The sequence below is a fragment of the Heterodontus francisci genome, chromosome 14 (assembly GCF_036365525.1).
Source record: "Heterodontus francisci isolate sHetFra1 chromosome 14, sHetFra1.hap1, whole genome shotgun sequence".
In the NCBI taxonomy this organism is placed as follows: domain Eukaryota; kingdom Metazoa; phylum Chordata; class Chondrichthyes; order Heterodontiformes; family Heterodontidae; genus Heterodontus; species Heterodontus francisci.
The window spans coordinates 16,581,066-16,599,585 of NC_090384.1; the positions used below are offsets into that span (position 1 = coordinate 16,581,066).

Here is an 18,520-nt window from a genome sequence, read left to right on the forward strand (position 1 = left end):
TAGCTGAAGCATGACATCTACCCCCTTGTATTCTAGTCCCCTAGATAAAAAGGCCAGCATTCTGTTAGACTTCTTGATTATTTTCTGCACCTGTTTATGACATTTTAATGATTCGTCTACCTGGACCCGCAAGTCTCTTTGGACTTGCACTGTTTCTAGCTTTTCACCATTTCGAAAGCACCCTGTTCTTTCCTTTTTAGGTCCAAAGTGTTTGACCTCACATTTGCCTACATTGAAATCTATTTGTCACAATTTTATCCATTCATTTAATCTACCAAGATTGTTTTATAATTTTATACTCCCTCTACACTGCTTACAATACTGCCTATCTTTCATTGGCTAATTTGGATATGTGGCTTTCTATCCCATCATCGAAGTCATTAGTAAATATGGTGAATAGTTGTGGCCCCAACACAGATCCTTACAGGGCACCGCTATCACACCCTGCCAATTAAAGCACCTGCCCTTTATCCCTACAGTCACTATCCTTCCACTCAGCCAGTTTCCTAACCAAGACAGCAATTTGTTTCAACCGTAAGGTTTAGGTTCGGGAGTCACAGATAACCCACAATAGGTTATTGAGAACTGATAAGTAATTTTAAAGTAGTTTATTAAGAAGCAACAGTTTAGATATGATGCATAAGCTAAATACACAGAAGAAGTATATGACTTGTGACAAATGATTTTGCAGCAGATCTCTGCAGCTGGAAGGGCAGTCTTCTTCTCTCTCTATCGCTCTGTCTTTTCACCTCCTTCAGTTAGCCGGGGTGTCAGGAAGCTATCTTCAGCCAGACAGGGGCTGCTTTCTCTGCTCCTCCGAGCAACCATTGATATATCTTATTTTTGGGGGCTGGTAATTCACCCTAGGTCAATCACTTGTTCAAACCCTTCTTACCAGTGAATACAGGACTGGTACCCGAGGTGTCAGGTATGGTCACCTCCCCCTTGTCCATCAGTCTGTTCCCCCCTCGAAGTCACCTTTCACCTTATCTCGTGCTTGGTTTCATTTGTAAACTTCTGCCAGACACTTGTCCAGAGAGGGTATGAGGTACCATCTTATCAGCTTTCGTAATGTCTTGTTTCAGAGCCTGTGCTGGAGTCATGTCCTTGGCAGAGATAACAGGCCTACCCTGTCTAACTGTCTGCTATGAAATCTTTCTTAAGAGAGAGAGAGAACGATTTGTATAAGAATTCTGTATTATTATTCTAAGTATCATTTATTAAATGCCCTATTTCTTACACAATTTAGCTGGCAGTCTCTTATGAGGGACTTTATCAGATGCCTCTGGAAGTCCAGATAAATAATGTCACTGACATTCCCCTATCCACTACTTTAGTTGCCACCTTCAAAAGATTAAATCAGATACATTAGGCATGTCCTTTTATTCATTCATGGGATGTGCGTGCTGCTGGCATGGCCAGCAATGTTGCCCATTCCCATGAATCTATATGATCCTATATGGCGGGGAGTATTGTGGCTTGAGAACATTAATCCTGTAGGATGGGATATAGTTTAGCATTGGAACATGAATCCTGGAGGGTGGGAATGTGAATCCTGTAGCGTGGGTTATAGTTTAGTTTGGGAACATGAATCCTATAGGGTAGGATATAGTGTGGTTTGGGAACATGAATCCTATAAGATGGGATAGAGTGTGGCTTGGGAGCATGAATCCTACAGGGCGGGGTATAGTTTAGTGTGGCAACATGAATCCTCTGGGACAGAGTTGAATACATGGCCTGAACCTGTGTTGTACCACAGATGATGCTAACAGTTGCTTTATCCAACATGTGCCATGGATAGCAAAGGTGAGGCAAATAAAGAACTTCTATTCAAAAAGAGAAAACCTATGTACTGAAAGTGTTCCAAGTTTGGACACTGATCAGTGCTTGTTTAAGTGGCCTTGGGAGGGATTTTACTTTATCTGTTTTCATTGTCCCAAGTTTGAAGGGAGAAATGAGTCAGGTTCATTCCTGGTCACTGTACAGTGAGCATTGCTGAATGTGTGCAGGCAGATATTGGATGAGGTTAGGATCAGTCTTGGCCCTGGTGACATCTACTATCTAATCTTATGAAGAATGACCACTTGTTAACAGAGTGCTGATGGTGCTGTGCACGATTCAGGACCTTAAGGAGAGGAAAGGAGAAAAAAAGGCACTGCTAAGTTCAGAGAAATCCAATTAGGTGGAGGTTTATACATTGAGAACATTCTGATGTGAATGAGTCTACTGCTTGTCCAGGATTATCGAAGTTCCTTCATTTTAATAAGGTTGTGGAATCCCCTCTTCTTTTTATCTCTTTTCTTTTCCCACTGTCCACAGTAGCTCTTTCCAAATGGTTATCACCTGATGCTGAGTTGATGGGCGAGTATTCTGCTTTTCAAATGGTCATGAAAGATGATACAACACCTGACATCAGCCCTCCCTCTGATTTTCCCACTCCTTGCTGGAGAACATTGTATTTGAGACCAGTGAGCAGAGGTCAACTATCTGAGCATAGTTTAGATTGGAAACTCAATGGAGTGATGAATCATGCTTCCTTCTCCATTTTCTGGTTTCCTGCACACTGGCTTCATACTGTTAGAGTTCCTTCAGCACCTCTCACCTTGTACCTCCCTCCATCACCAACAGGCCCCCACCCAGGCCCATCCAAAAGCAAACGCTTAGCCAACTCTGGTGAGCCTGCATTGAACACGCAGCCACATTTATCGGAACAACAGTGGCTATTCAGCCTATTGAGCCAATTTCGCCATTCAGTTAAGTCATTGCAGACCTGCTGAGTATTTCCAAAACTCTGTTGAAGTTGTTACGATTAGGTGAGAAAGCTGTCTAGGGGTCTTGTACTGTCTTCACCTGGCCTTATTTTGACAGGGTTTGATTTTTAAACCTACTGTGTTTTGAACTCTCCCTTTGTGAATCCTTATTCACCACTTTCCAATTATAAAGCAAAGAAATGAGCACACCAGGTTTTCTTTAGGTTTAAAGAAGAAAAGTGAAATTTATTATACCTTAAACCTAAACTCTAATTTGGTTAACGCCCACAGATACACGCTGCGCCCCACACCAGCATGCATATGTGATGCATGCAAATAGGGTCAGAAAAGAGCAGAAGAAAAAATAAAATGGAGAAGTTTGAGGCAATATCAGAAGAGTTTCTTGTTTACTGTTTCTGTGTTTCCAACTCGCCAAAGAGTGTTTGATTGTAGACAGCTTACTTTTTGTTCGGGACCAGTATTTTTCTTAAACCTTGTTCATGTAGGAGACTTTTCTCTCTTTGAGTTTACGTGTCTTCAATGGTTTCCAAAGCTGGTGAGAGCGAGATGAGAGCAGACAGGAGAGAGGTCTTTTCCAGTCCAGGAGCTAACAGCCTACTGAGTTCAAAATCCCTGCTGGAAGTTCAAATTCAAAAAAAACTCAGTCAGTCATGTGACCAAACTGGTCTGACCACGTCTGTTTGTGTATTCGGCCATTTTAACAATTAACCTGGAATGCCAGCCCTTCCTCCATCAATGTCTGATAATCAAAAGTTGATTGTGGATTAAATTGGAGCAGGGAATAGCTCCTTTGTCCTTTGAAGTACTTGTCTGTTGATATGCTAATGTCTCTCTCCAGCCAAAGTCTCCAGTTGTTTTTTAAAGCAAGTTCTTACTTCAACTATAGTTTAAAATCAATGTTCGTGTGGCGAAATTAATTTTCCTCATTCTTGACAGATGGGGGTCTTGCCTGACAAAATATTGAAATTATCAATTGATCCCAAATCTCAAAAATGTGTTAGGGAAGAGAGTTTCAGATTTCCATTACCCGTTCTATCAAGGAGTGCTTCCTGACATCACCCCTAAACAACCTGACTGTAATTCTAAGGTAATGCCCCCTGATTTTGGACTCTCCCATCAGAAGAAATAGTTTCTCTTTATCTACCCAAGAACTCTTTTGATCATCTTAAATACCTCAATTTGATCACCCTTTAATGTTCTATATTCATGGGATATCTGGTATTCGTATGTGACTCCCAGCGTGGCAAGTCTATGTTTCAGTGAGAGTTTTCATAGGCTAGTGACAATCTTCCAATACAACAGCTGCTGAGAAAGCAAGGACTGAGATTTATATGGTGCCAAGTGATGTCTCAAAGCACTGCACTCTCAGTAAATGTCATCACAGTGCAGTGATTGTTATGTAGGCAAACCAGCCCTGTGGACATTATAATGGTTAGAATTCTTAATTCATCAATTGAAAAATGGTCGCTAATATTCAGTGGTGATTTTTTTAAAAAGGGTCTTTTGTGTGATTTAAAAAAAAATTAGGAATACGCTATCTTCATGGTATGTCCGTTGGTTGGTTTTCTCAGGTCACGCAGGACTTGCTGTGCTATATTGAACTGGTTTTGTCTTTTTATTATTTCAGATTGTATCATCTGCATCAGCCGACCTTCAGGATTACACTTACTACTTTGTCCCAGCACCTTGGCTTTCAGTGAAGCTTCTTCGGCTGCTGCAGTGCTATCCCCCACCAGGTGAGCTGTAATTAGCAATGTCGTGGATAACCTCATCATCCAGTTTACACCAGTCTATTCAGATCACATGGTCCCAAATTTGTCCCTGATCCGTGTATCCTGCGCTGAATAGCTTGTTGCCATTTACTGGGCTTGCTAATGAAGAGTAATGATTTGGGTGGAGTACCAGAGAGCTGCTGGCAACATGAAGGGCTCGTTGGGGATATGTACATGCATCCTTTCCAACAGGGGTCACTAGAGCAGGATCGCTGGCCAATATTTCTACCCCTCCAGCACAAAATCACAGAGGACGAACTCTGGGATCAGCTAACTTGGCACAAATCAGGGGTTAAACCTGGAGTTTAGATGTTTTCTTAAAGATTTTTCTCTGCATTATGGAGATCATGAAACACTATTACATAACTTAGAGTCTCACCAATTACTTTAAATGAGGAGTTACGATTATCTTTAAATGACCAATTCCTGTGTCTTTCAGAGGATCCTGCTATCCGAGGGCGTCTGACTGAATGTCTTGAAACTATTCTGAACAAGACTCAGGAGCTACCCAAGTCAAAGAAAGTGCAGCATTCGAATGCCAAAAATGCGGTCCTGTTTGAGGCCATTAGCCTCATCATTCACCATGACTGGTGAGTAGAATATACTTGGAAAACATTTTTGTGGGGTCAGCTGGACAATGCTGGTGGTGAGGGGGGATAGTTGCCATTTGGTTATGTTTCAAGCAGTCTCCTGTTATTACAGCTTTGCTACTGCTGCAGATCTCTTGTTAATTACCTGCAAATCTCATCCTTAAATTCATTTCCACTAATCACTAGTGTGAAATATTCTTCCAAACTGTTAATAGATTCCTTATTGTTCCTTGACTCAACCCAGTCAGACTTTATCTGCCTTATTCTGTCCAATTGCATACTTCGTCCAAGTCACTGTGTAATTTTGCATAAAACCCCTCTAGTTCCACTGTGCCTTCTAGTTTTTCAAATGTAACCAATCTGCATTGGGCACCTGAGTCCAAGTCAATAATGTAAATCAGCAACAGTAATGTCCCCAACACTGATCCATGTGATAAAAACAATAAGTGCTGGAAATACTCAGCAGGTCTGGCAGCATTTGTGGAGAGAGAAGCAAAGTTAACGTGCCAGGTCAGTGACCTTTTATCAGAACATACTTTGCTTCTCTCTCCACAGATGCTGCCAGACCTGCTGAGTATTTTCCAGCACTTTCAGATTTCCAGCTTCTACAGTATTTTGCTTTTATTTTACCGATGCATGGGACACCTTTCCTCATCACTTTCAACAAATATCTTCCACATTGTCTTCCACCCTTCAGCCAAATTCTTCTCCATTTATGCTTTGAGTTTAACAAAATCTTCCATATTGAAGTTCAGTGGTTAGTTTTAATTTTTGTTTTCTCTCTAAACTAGGGCAGTGGTTTAAACTAGGACCGGGAAATCATAAAATACTATATCAAATTGACAGCTTAGCAAGTTAAACTAATGAATAAAATTTCAATCAGGCTAAGTATAACAGGAAATTAATATGAGTATCAGCAAAGAGCAGGTCTAGAGGCATTAATTAAAATTAATAGTTTATACAAGTTACTAACTAGATTCTAAAAGAGGGTTTGGAGATTTTCTCTTGGATCACGAATGGGCAGCTGAGACCTGTTGCTTGCAATTCCTGCGCCAAGTGAGAACTTCGGGACACCTCGTGTCTTGGGGAACCATGTGTGTAGGAAGTGTCTCCAGGTGCTTGAGCTTCAGCTCAGGATTTCCGAGCTTGAGGGGCACCTGGAGACATTGCAAAACATCAGGGAGGATGAGATTTTCCTGGACCGTACATTCCAGGAGGTGGTGACCCATAAGCAGTGAGAGTTCAGGATAGTAGATGGATGGTCATCCGGAAGAGTAGGAAGAGGCCGGAAGTCAGGAGTCTTCAGGGTGTGTGCACTCTCAAACTGGTTCTCAAATTTGGAGACTGCTGGGAGTGGCGACACCTTGAAGGGGTGTGGTCCAGACCATGGCACCAATGGGCATGGGACAGTACAGGAGGGATCAGAAAGAGTAGAAATGCAGTCATCGTAGGAGATTCCATAGTTCGGTGGACAGACAGGCATTTCTGTAACTGTCATTGTAAGTCCTGCCGTGTCGCCTCCTTCGTGCCAGGGTAAAGGGCATCATTGAAAGGGTGCAGAATATTCTGCAGGGGGATAGGAGTGAGCCGGAAGCTGTCATACACATTGGTACCAACAACGTAGGGAGAGCAGGCATTGAGGTTCTATGGTCATGTTTTCAGGAGCTGGCGAGGATTTAAAAAGTAGGACCTCGAAGCTGGTGATCTCTGGATTACTCCCAGTGCCACGTGCTAGAGAGAGTAGAAATAGGAAGATAGGAAGGACCAATGCATGCTTCAGGCATGGTGCAGGAGGGAGGGCTTGAGATTGTTGGAACATTGGGATTGGTTCTGGGGCAGGAGGTACCTACTCAAAAGGGACAGGTTGCACCTTAACAAGGCTGGCACTAATGTCCTCACGGGGAGGTTCACTAGTGTGGTTGGGAAGGGTTTAAACTAAATTGGCAGGGGGTGGGCACCAGCATATAGAGTAGAAAAGAGGCACAATGTGCATAAAGGAGTGAGGGTGTTGGATAGTACTAGAGAAGGAAGTCATACCATATTAGGAACAGTCTAAGAAGGACTACGACGTTTACAAAGATGGGTTTAGAATGCATGTATGTAAACACAAATAAGGTTGGTGAGCTACAAGCACAAATAGTCATGTGAGAATATGATGCCGTGGCAACAATGGAAATGTGACTTAAAAATGACGAGGACTGGTGCTTAATATTTACGATATAAAATGTTCAGAAAAGATAGGGAAGGAAAAGAGGGAGGTGGGGTGGCAGCACTGATCAGGGAAGACATTGTAGTGTTGGAAAGAGAGGATGTACTTGCGGGAGCAAGGAGAAAATCCATTTGGTTAGAGTTGAGAAGCAAAAAGGGTATGATCATTCTACTGAGTGTATTCTATCCGCCTCCGAATAGTGAGAGAGATAGAGGAGCAAATCTGCAGGGGACTCGGAGATGTGCAAGAACTATAGAGTGGTGTTACTGGGGGGCTTTAATTACCCAAATATCGATTGGAATAATGTTAGAGTGAAGGGTAAGGGTAGGGAGGAATTTCTGAAATGTGTTCAGGAGAACTTCCTTGACCAGTATGTTCTCAGTCCAACTAGGAAGGAAGCATTGCTGGATCTGGTGCTGGGGAATGAGGTGAGCCAAGTGGGCCAGGTATTTGTGGGGAAACACATGGATTAGAGTGATAATTGTATCATAAGGTTTAGGTTAGTAAATTTTAAATTGGAAGAGGGCTAACTTCAGTAGGATGAGAGGGGATCTAGCCAAGGTAGAATGGACCCAAAGATTGACAGTAAAAACTGTAACGGAACAATGAGTGGTCTTTAAGGAGGAGATGTTTTAGGTACAGGCTAAAAGGGTGAAAGGTAAGGGAACCAAAGCCAGGGCACAGTGGGTGACAAAGGAGATGGAGAATATGATCAACCAAAAAAAGGAGGGTGTGTATTGCATGTCAGGTGAATTCTTCAAGCAAAAACCAGACCAAATACAATAATTTGAGAGGGGAAGTGAAGAGCAAAATAGGACTGGCAAAGAGAGAACATGAGAGTAGATGGCAGTTAACATAAAAGGGAACCCAAATATCTTCCACCGGCATGTAAATAAAAGAAGGGTAGGAAGTGGGCAGCCGGCCAGCTCACCTGGTGGGGCCTATTAGGAACAAAGAGAGTGACATATGCTTTGAGGCGCAGGGCAAGGCTAGAAAATTTTGAATCGGTGTTTACTAAGGAAGAGGATGCTGACAAAATATTGATCGAAGTGAAGATGGTAGAGGTAATGGATGGTGTGAAAATTGATAGGCAGGATGTACAGGAATGGCTGGGTATGCTTAGTTTGCCTGGTCCAGATAGCTTGCATTCCAGGTTGCTAAAGGAAGTGGAGTGCAAGGGCTCGCCATAATCTTCGAATCTTTGTGAGATATTGGAGGGGTCAGAGGATTGGAGACTGTCAAATGTGACATCCTTATTCAAGAAAGGGAGTAAGTACATTCTTATTAACTACAGGCCAGTCAGTTTAACATCAGTGGTGAATAGGGTTTTAGAAGCTATGGCGTTGGAAGGATGAATGAGAACGGGCAGAGACTGCTTGATTTGTGTACCTATCATAACCTCTGCATCACCAACTCGTTCTTTCACACGAAACCCTGTCACCAGGTTTCATGGAGGCACCCAAGATCGCGTCGTTGGCACCAGCTAGACCTCATTGTCACAAGGCGAGCCGCCTTAAACAGTGTTCAAATCACACGCAGCTTCCACAGTGCGGACTGCGACACCGACCACTCCCTGGTGTGCAGCAAGGTTAGACTCAGACCAAAGAAGTTGCATCATTCCAAGCAGAAGGGCCACCCGCGCATCAACACGAGCAGAATTTCTCACCCACAGCTGTTACAAAAATTTCTAAATTCACTTGTAACAGCCCTTCAAAACACTCCCACAGGGGATGCTGAGACCAAGTGGGCCCACATCAGAGACGCCATCTATGAGTCAGCTTTGACCACCTACGGCAAAAGTGCGAAGAGAAATGCAGACTGGTTTCAATCTCATAATGAAGAGCTGGAACCTGTCATAGCCGCTAAGCGCATTGCACTGTTGAACTACAAGAAAGCCCCCAGCGATTTAACATCCGCAGCACTTAAAGCAGCCAGAAGTACTGCACAAAGAACAGCTAGGCGTTGCGCAAACGACTACTGGCAACACCTATGCAGTCATATTCAGCTGGCCTCAGACACCGGAAACATCAGAGGAATGTATGATGGCATGAAGAGAGCTCTTGGGCCAACCATCAAAAAGATCGCCCCCCTCAAATCTAAATCGGGGGACATAATCACTGACCAACGCAAACAGATGGACCGCTGTGTTGAGCACTACCTAGAACTGTACTCCAGGGAGAATGCTGTCACTGAGACTGCCCTCAATGCAGCCCAGCCTCTACCAGTCATGGATGAGCTGGACATACAGCCAACCAAATCGGAACTCAGTGATGCCATTGATTCTCTAGCCAGCGGAAAAGCCCCTGAGAAGGACAGCATTACCCCTGAAATAATCAAGTGTGCCAAGCCTGCTATACTCTCAGCACTACATGAACTGCTATGCCTGTGCTGGGACGAGGGAGCAGTACCCCAGGACATGCGCGATGCCAATATCATCACCCTCTATAAAAACAAAGGTGACCGCGGTGACTGCAACAACTACCGTGGAATCTCCCTGCTCAGCATAGTGGGGAAAGTCTTTGCTCGAGTCGCTCTGAACAGGCTCCAGAAGCTGGCCGAGCGCGTCTACCCTGAGGCACAGTGTGGCTTTCGTGCAGAGAGATCGACCATTGACATGCTGTTCTCCCTTCGTCAGATACAGGAGAAATGCCGTGAACAACAGATGCCCCTCTACATTGCTTTCATTGATCTTACCAAAGCCTTTGACCTCGTCAGCAGACGTGGTCTCTTCAGACTACCAGAAAAGATCGGATGTCCACCAAAGCTACTAAGTATCATCACCTCATTCCATGACAATATGAAAGGCACAATTCAACATGGTGGCTCCTCATCAGAGCCCTTTCCTATCCTGAGTGGCGTGAAACAGGGCTGTGTTCTCGCACCCACACTTTTTGGGATTTTCTTCTCCCTGCTGCTTTCACATGCGTTCAAATCCTCTGAAGAAGGAATTTTCCTCCACACAAGATCAGGGGGCAGGTTGTTCAACCTTGCCCGTCTAAGAGCGAAGTCCAAAGTACGGAAAGTCCTCATCAGAGAACTCCTCTTTGCTGACGATGCTGCTTTAACATCTCACACTGAAGAGTGCCTGCAGAGTCTCATCGACAGGTTTGCGGCTGCCTGCAATGAATTTGGCCTAACCATCAGCCTCAAGAAAACGAACATCATGGGGCAGGACATCAGAAATGCGCCATCCATCAATATTGGCGACCACGCTCTGGAGGTGGTTCAAGAGTTCACCTACCTAGGCTCAACTATCACCAGTAACCTGTCTCTAGATGCAGAAATCAACAAGCGCATGGGTAAGGCTTCCACTGCTATGTCCAGACTGGCCAAGAGAGTGTGGGAAAATGGCGCACTGACACGGAACACAAAAGTCCGAGTGTATCAGGCCTGTGTCCTCAGTACCTTGCTCTACGGCAGCGAGGCCTGGACAACGTATGCCAGCCAAGAGCGACGTCTCAATTCATTCCATCTTCGCTGCCTTCGGAGAATACTTGGCATCAGGTGGCAGGACTATATCTCCAACACAGAAGTCCTTGAAGCGGCCAATATCCCCAGCTTATACACACTACTGAGTCAGCGGCGCTTGAGATGGCTTGGCCATGTGAGCCGCTTGGAAGATGGCAGGATCCCCAAAGACACATTGTACAGCGAGCTCGCCACTGGTATCAGACCCACCGGCCGTCCATGTCTCCGCTATAAAGACGTCTGCAAACGCGACATGAAGTCGTGTGACATTGATCACAAGTCGTGGGAGTCAGTTGCCAGCATTCGCCAGAGCTGGCGGGCAGCCATAAAGACAGGGCTAAATTGTGGCGAGTCGAAGAGACTTAGTAGTTGGCAGGAAAAAAGACAGAGGCGCAAGGGGAGAGCCAACTGTGCAACAGCCCCGACAAACAAATTTCTCAGCAGCACCTGTGGAAGAGCCTGTCACTCCAGAATTGGCCTTTGTAGCCACTCCAGGCGCTGCTTCACAAACCACTGACCACCTCCAGGCGCGTATCCATTGTCTCTCGAGATAAGGAGGCCCAAAAGAATCAGGAAAAAAAATCAACAGGCACTTGGAGAGGCTTGAGTTAAAGAGAGCCAGCACAGATTTTAAATGGCAGATTGTGCTTGACTAAACTAATTACATTTTTTGATGATGTAACAGGGAAGATTGATGAAGGGAAGGCTATGAGTGCTATTGCTCTGGATTTTGAGAAAGCTTTTGACAAAGTACCACGTAAAAGGCTGGTTAACAAAATTGAGGCTCATGAAATAGGAGGATCAGTGTCAGCTTGGATAAAAAATTGGTGTAAGGACAGAAAACAGTGAGTTGTGGCAAATGGGTGTTTTTCAGATTGGAGGATATTAGACAGTGGTGTTCCCCCAGGTTCAGTGCTAGGACCACTGCTTTTTTGGTGGCAGGACCGTATCTCCAACACAGAAGTCCTCGAGGCGGCCAACATCCCCAGCTTATACACACTACTGAGTCAGCGGCGCTTGAGATGGCTTGGCCATGTGAGCCGCATGGAAGATGGCAGGATCCCCAAAGACACATTGTACAGCGAGCTCGCCACTGGTATCAGACCCACTGGCCGTCCATGTCTCCGCTTTAAAGACGTCTGCAAACGCGACATGAAATCCTGTGACATTGATCACAAGTCGTGGGAGTCAGTTGCCAGCGATCGCCAGAGCTGGCGGGCAGCCATAAAGGCGGGGCTAAAGTGTGGCGAGTGGAGATAAGGAGGCCAAAGATAAAAATGACTTGCATCTTGAAATAAAATAAAATTTCAAAATTTGCCAGTAATACTCAACTTGGAGGTGTGGCAGACAGTGAGGATGATACCAATCGACTGCAACAGGACAAAGAGAGGCTATCAAAATGGGCAGACAAGTGGCAGATGGAATTTAGTACAGAGAAATGTGAGGTGATGCATTTTGGCAGAAGGGACAGGGAGAGGCCATAGAGAAAAATGGCACAGTTCTAAAGAGTGTACACGGACAGGGGGAACCTGGGTTCATGTGCATAGATCTTTAAAGGTGGCAGGACATATTAAGAAAGTAGTGAGCAAAGTAAATGGGATCTTGGGCTTCATAAATAGAGATATTGAGTACAAAAAGAGGGAAGTTATTCTGAACCTGTATAAAGCTCTGGTTAGGCCACAACTAGAGTATTACATCCATTTCTGGTCACCATACTTTAGGAAGGATGTGAGGGTCCTTGAGAGGGTTTAGTTTAGAGATACAGCACTGAAACAGGCCCTTCGGCCCACCGAGTCTGTGCCGAACATCAACCACCCATTTATAGTTTAGTTTAGTTTAGAGGGTGTCGAAGAGATTTCCCAGAATGATTTCAGGGATGGGGGATTTTAGCTACAAGGTTAGATTGGAGAAGCTGGGATTGTTCTCCTTGGAGATTGAGGGGAGATTTGATAAAGGTGTACAAGATTATGGCAGGTTTATACAAGGCAGAGAAAGAAAATCTGGTTCAAGGACTAGGAGACAAAGATTTAAGGGTTTGGGCAAGAGTTGCAAGGGGAATTGTTAATTCTTTTTTTAAAATTTAGAGATACAGCACTGGAACAGGCCCTTCGGCCCACCGAGTCTGTGCCGACCATCAACCACCCATTTATACTAATCCTACACTAATCCCATTATTCCTACCACATCCCCACCTGTCCCTATATTCCCCTACCATCTACCTATACTAGGGGCAATTTATAATGGCCAATTGACCTATCAACCTACAAGTCTTTTGGTGGTGGAAGGAAACCGGAGTACCCGGCGAAAACCCACGCAGACACAGGGAGAACTTGCAAACTCCACACAGGCAGTACCCAGAATTGAACCCGGGTTGCTGGAGCTGTGAGGCTGCGGTGCTAACCACTGTGCCACTGTGGGAGCACTGTGGGATGTGGGAGGCACTGGCAAGGCCAGCATTTGTTGCCCATCCCTAATTGCCCATGAGAAGGTGGTGGTGAGCTGCCTTCTTGAACCGCTGCAGACCATCTGGTGTGGGTTCACCCACAGTGCTGTTAGGGAGGGAGTTCGTGAATTTTGATCCAGCAACATTGAAGGAATGGCAATATACTTAAAGTCAGGATGGTGTGTGACTTGCAGGGGAACTTGCAGGTGGTGGTGTTCCCATGCCTCTGCTGTCCTTGTCCTTCCAGATGGAAGAGGCCACGGATTTGGAAGGTGCTGTTGAAGGAGACGCGGTGAGTTGCTGCAGTGCATCTTGTAGCTGGTACTCACTGCTGCTACTGTGCATCGGTGGTGGAGGGAGTGAATGTTGAAGGTGGTAGATGGGATGACAATAAAGTGGGCTGCTTTGTCCTGCATGGTGTCGATCCTCCTGAGTGTTGTTGGAGCTGCACTCATCCAGGCAAGTGGAGAGTATTCCATCACACCCTTGACTTATGTCTTGTAGATGGTGGACAGGGTTTGGGGAATCAAGAGGTGGTTTTCTTGCTGCAGAATTCCCAGTCTCTAGCCTGTTCTTGTAGTCACAGTATTTAAGTGCCTGCTCCAGATCAGTTTCTGGTCAGTGCTGACCCTCAGGTAGTGGGGGATTCAGCGAAGGTAATGTCATTGATTGTCATGGGAAAATGGTCAGCTTCTCTGTTATTGGAGATTGTCATTGCCTGGCACTTACGTGGCGGGACTGTGACTTACCACTTAGCAGCCCAAACCTGAATGTTGTCCAGGTCTTGCTGCATATGGACGTGGACTGCTTCATTATCTGAGGAGTTGCGAATGGTATTGAACATTGTACAATCATCAGCGAACATCCCCACTTTTGACCTTATGGTGGAGCGAAGGTTATTGATGAAGCAGCTGAAGATGATTGGGCCCAGGACACTATCCTGAGGAACTCCAGCAGTGTAAGATGATTGACCTCCAACAAACAGAACCATCTTCCTTTGTGGTAGGTATGACTCCAGCCAGTGGAGAGTTTTCCCCTTGATTTCCATTGATTTCAGTTTGGCTAGGGCTCCTTGATGCCACACTCGGTCAAATGCTGCCTTGATATCCAGGGCCATCACTCTCACCTCACCCCTTGAGTTCAGATCTTTTGGTATAGAATCATAGATTTATACAGCAAAGAAACAGGCCCTTCTGCCAATCATGTCCATGCCAGCCATTAAGCACCTATCTATTCTAATCCCATTTTCCAGCACTTGGCCCATAGCCTTGTATGCTATAGCGTTTCAAGTGCTCATTTAAATACTTCTTAAATGTTGTGAGGGTTCCTGCCTCTACCAGGCAGTGTGTTCCAGATTCCAACCACCCTCTGGGTGATAAAAGTTTTCCTCAAATCCCCTCTAAACCTCCTGCCCCTTACCTTCAATCTATGCCCCCTGGTTATTGACACCTCCGCTAAGGGAAAAAAGTTTCTTGCTATCTATGCCCCTCATAATTTTGTATACCTCAATCAGGTCCCCCCTCAGCCTTCTCTGCTCTAAGGAAAACAACCCTCGCCTATCCAGTGTCTCTTCATAGCTGAAATGCTCCAGCCCAGGCAAGATCCTGGTGAATCTCCTCCACACCCTCTCCAGTGCAATCACATCCTTCCTATAGTGTGGTGACCAGAACTGTACACAGTACTCCAGCTGTGGCCTAACTAGCGTTTTATACAGCTCCATCATAACCTCCCTGCTCTTCTATTCTGTGCCTCGGCTAATAAAGGCGAGTATCCCAAATGCCTTCCTAACCACCTTATCTACCTGTGCTGCTGCTTTCAGTGATCTGTGGACAACCAAGGTCCCTCTGAACTTAGAGAGTCATAGAGAGATGCAGCACTGAAACAGGCCCTTCAGCCCACTGAGTCTGTGCTGATCATCAACTACCCATTTATGCTAATCTTACATTAATCCCATATCCCCTACCACATCCCCACAATTCTCCTACCTACACTATTAATCTGCAAGTCTTTGGCTGCGGGAGGAAACCGGAACACCGGCGGAAACCCACACGGTCACAGGGAGAACTTGCAAACTCCGCACAGGTAGTACCCAGAACTAACCCCGGGTCACTGGAGCTGTGAGGCTGCGGTGCTAACCACTGCGCCACTGTGCTGCCCTTCCTAGGGTCCTACCATCCATTGTATATTCCCTTGCCTTGTTAGTCCTGCCAAAATGCATCACCTCACACTTCTCAGGATTAAATTCCATTTGCCACTGCTCCTTCCATCTTACCAGCCCATCTATATCGTCCTGTAATCTAAGGCTTTCCTCGTCACTATTTATGACAGCATCAATTTTCGTGTCATCTGCGAACTTGCTGATCATACCTCTTATATTCACATCTAAATCATTAATGTACACTACAAATAGTAAGGGTCCCAGCACCGATCCCTGCGGTACACCACTGGTCACAGGCTTCCAATCGCAAAAACAACCCTCGACCATCACCCTCTGCCTCCTGCCTCTAAGCCAATTTTGGATCCAATTTGCCAAATCGCCCTGGATGCCATGGGTTCTTACCTTCTTAACCAATCTCCCATGTGGGACCTTATCAGAAGTCTTACTGAAGTCCATGAAGACCAGATCAACGGCTTTACCCTCATCTACACATCTAGTCACACCCTTGAAAAATTCAATCAAGTTAGTTAGACATGATCTCCCCCGACAAAACCATGCTGACTATCCTTGATTAATCCCTGCCTCTCCAAGTGGAGATTAATCCTGTCCCTCAGAATGTTCTCTAGTTTGTTTGGCCCAAGGCTGTATTCAGATCAGGAGCCAAGTGGCCCTGACGGAACCCAAACTGAGCATCATTGAGTAGGTTATTGCTGCTTAAGTGGCTCTGTCAACGATACCTTGCATCACTTTGCCGATGATTGAGAGTAAACTGATAGGCTGGTAATTGGCCGGGTTGGATTTGTCCTGCTTTTCGTGGACAGGACATACCTGGGCAATTTTCCACATTGTCGGGTAGCTACCAGTGTTGTAGCTGTACTGGAACAGCTTGGCTAGTAGTGCGGGCTAGTTCTGCAGCACAAGTCTTCAGTACTACAGCAGGGGGAGGTGGTGGTGGCGGCGTAGTGGTATTATCACTGGAACAGAGATCCAGGGTATTTCTCTGGGGACATGGGTTCGAATCCCACCACAGAATAAGGTTGAATTTAAATTCAATTAATAAATCTGGAATTAAAAAAGCTAGTCTGATGATGGCCATGAAACCATTGTCGATTGTTGTAAAAACCCTTCTGGTTCACTAATGTCCTTGAGGGAAGGAAATCTGTCCTTACCTGATTTGGCCTATATGTGACTCCAGACCCACATCAATGTGGTTGACTCTTAAATTACCTCTGAAATGGCCTAGTAAGCCACTCAGTTGTATCTAACCACTACAACGTCAATAAAGAATGAAACCGGACAGACCACCTAGTATTGACCTAGGCTCCGGAAACGACAACAGCAAACCCAGCCCTGTTGACCCTGCAAAGTCCTCCTTACGAACATGTGGGGGCTTGTGCCAAGATTGGGAGAGCTGTCCCACAGACTAGTCAAGCAATAGCCTGACATAGTCATACTCACGGAATCATACCTTAGAGACAATGTCCCAGACACAACCATCACCATCCCTGGGTATGTCCTGTACCACTGGCAGGACAGACCCACCAGAGGTGGCAGCACAGTAGCCTACAGTCAGGAGGGAGTTGGCCTGGGAGTCCTCAACATTGACTGCGGACCCCATGAAGTCTCATGGCATCAGGTCAAACATGGGCAAGGTAACCTCCTACTGATTACCATCTACCGCCCTCCCTTAGCTGATGAATCAGTACTCCTCCATGTTGAACACCACTTGGAGGAAACACTGAGGGTGGCAAGAGCACAGAATGTACTCTGGGTGGGGGACTTCAATGTCCATCACCAAGAGTGACCTGGTAGCACCACTACTGACCGAGCTGTCTGAGTCCTAAAAGACTTAGCTGCTAGACTGGCTATACGACAGGTGGTGAAGGAAACAACAAGAGGGAAAAACATACTTGACCTCATGCTCACCAGTCTGCCTGCCGCAGATGCATCTGTCCATGTTAGTATTGGTAGGAGTGATCACTGCACCGTCCTTGTGGAGACAAAGTCCTGCCTTCACGTTGAGGATACCCTCCATCGTGTTGTGTGGCACTACCACCGTGCTAAATGGGATAGATTTCAAACAGGTCTAGCAATGCAAAACTGGGCATTCATGAGGTGCTATGGACCATCAGCAGCAGCAGAATTATACTCAACCACAATCTGTAACCTCATGACCCGGCATATTCCCCATTCTACCATTACCATCAAGCCAGGAGACCAATCCTGGTTCAATGAAGAATGCAGGAGGGCATGCTAGGAGCAGTACCAGGCATCCCTCAAAATGGTGATGCTACAACACAGGACTACCTGCCTGCCAAACTGCGTAAGCAGCATCCGATAGACAGAGCTAAGCGATCCCATAACCAACGGATCAGATCTGAGCTCTGCAGTCCTGCCACATCCAGCCGTGAATGGTGGTGGACAATTAAACAACTGACTGGAGGAGGTAGCTCCATAAATATCCCCATCTTCAATGATGGGGGAGCCCAGCACATCAGTGAAAAGATAAGGCTGAAGCATTTGCAACAATCTTCAGCCAGGAGTGCCGAGTTGATGATCCTTCTCAGTTTCCTCCAGAAGTCCCCAGCATCACAGTTGCCAGTCTTCAGCTAATTCGATTCACTCTGCGTGATATCAAGAAACAACTGATGGCACTGGATACTACAAAGGGTATGGGCCCTGACAATATTCCGGCAATAGTACTGAAGACCTGTGCTCCAGAACTTGCCACGCTCCTAGCCAAACTGTTCCAGTACAGCTACAACACAGGCACCTAACCGGCAATGTGGAAAATTGCCCAGGTATGTCCGATACACAAAAAGCAGGACAAGACCACCCGGCCAATTACCGCCCATCGGTCTACTCTCAATCATCAGTAGAGTGATGGAAGTTGTCATCGACAGTGCCATCAAGTGGCACTTGCTTAGCAATAACCTGCTGAGTGACGCTCAGTTTGGGTTCCGCTAGGGCCGCTCAGCTCCTGACCTCATTACAGCCTTGGTAGAAACATGGACCAAAGAGCTAAACTCGAGGTGCGTTGAGAGTGACTGCACTTCACATCAAGGCAACATTTGACCGAGTATGGCATCAAGGAGCCCTAGCTAAACAG

General features: G+C 45.7%; 1 protein-coding gene across 3 annotated transcripts in view; it reads left to right on the forward strand.

Annotated features, from left to right (window-relative positions):
* Positions 1-18,520, forward strand: part of LOC137377249 (AP-2 complex subunit alpha-2-like) — a 203,427-nt gene that overhangs the window by 112,276 nt on the left and 72,631 nt on the right. For all 3 annotated transcript variants that reach the window (XM_068046789.1, XM_068046791.1, XM_068046792.1), the window contains 2 exons: positions 4,399-4,507; positions 4,983-5,133. In XM_068046789.1, coding sequence (XP_067902890.1) covers positions 4,399-4,507; positions 4,983-5,133 — 260 coding nt within the window. The remainder of the gene's footprint in view (positions 1-4,398; positions 4,508-4,982; positions 5,134-18,520) is intronic.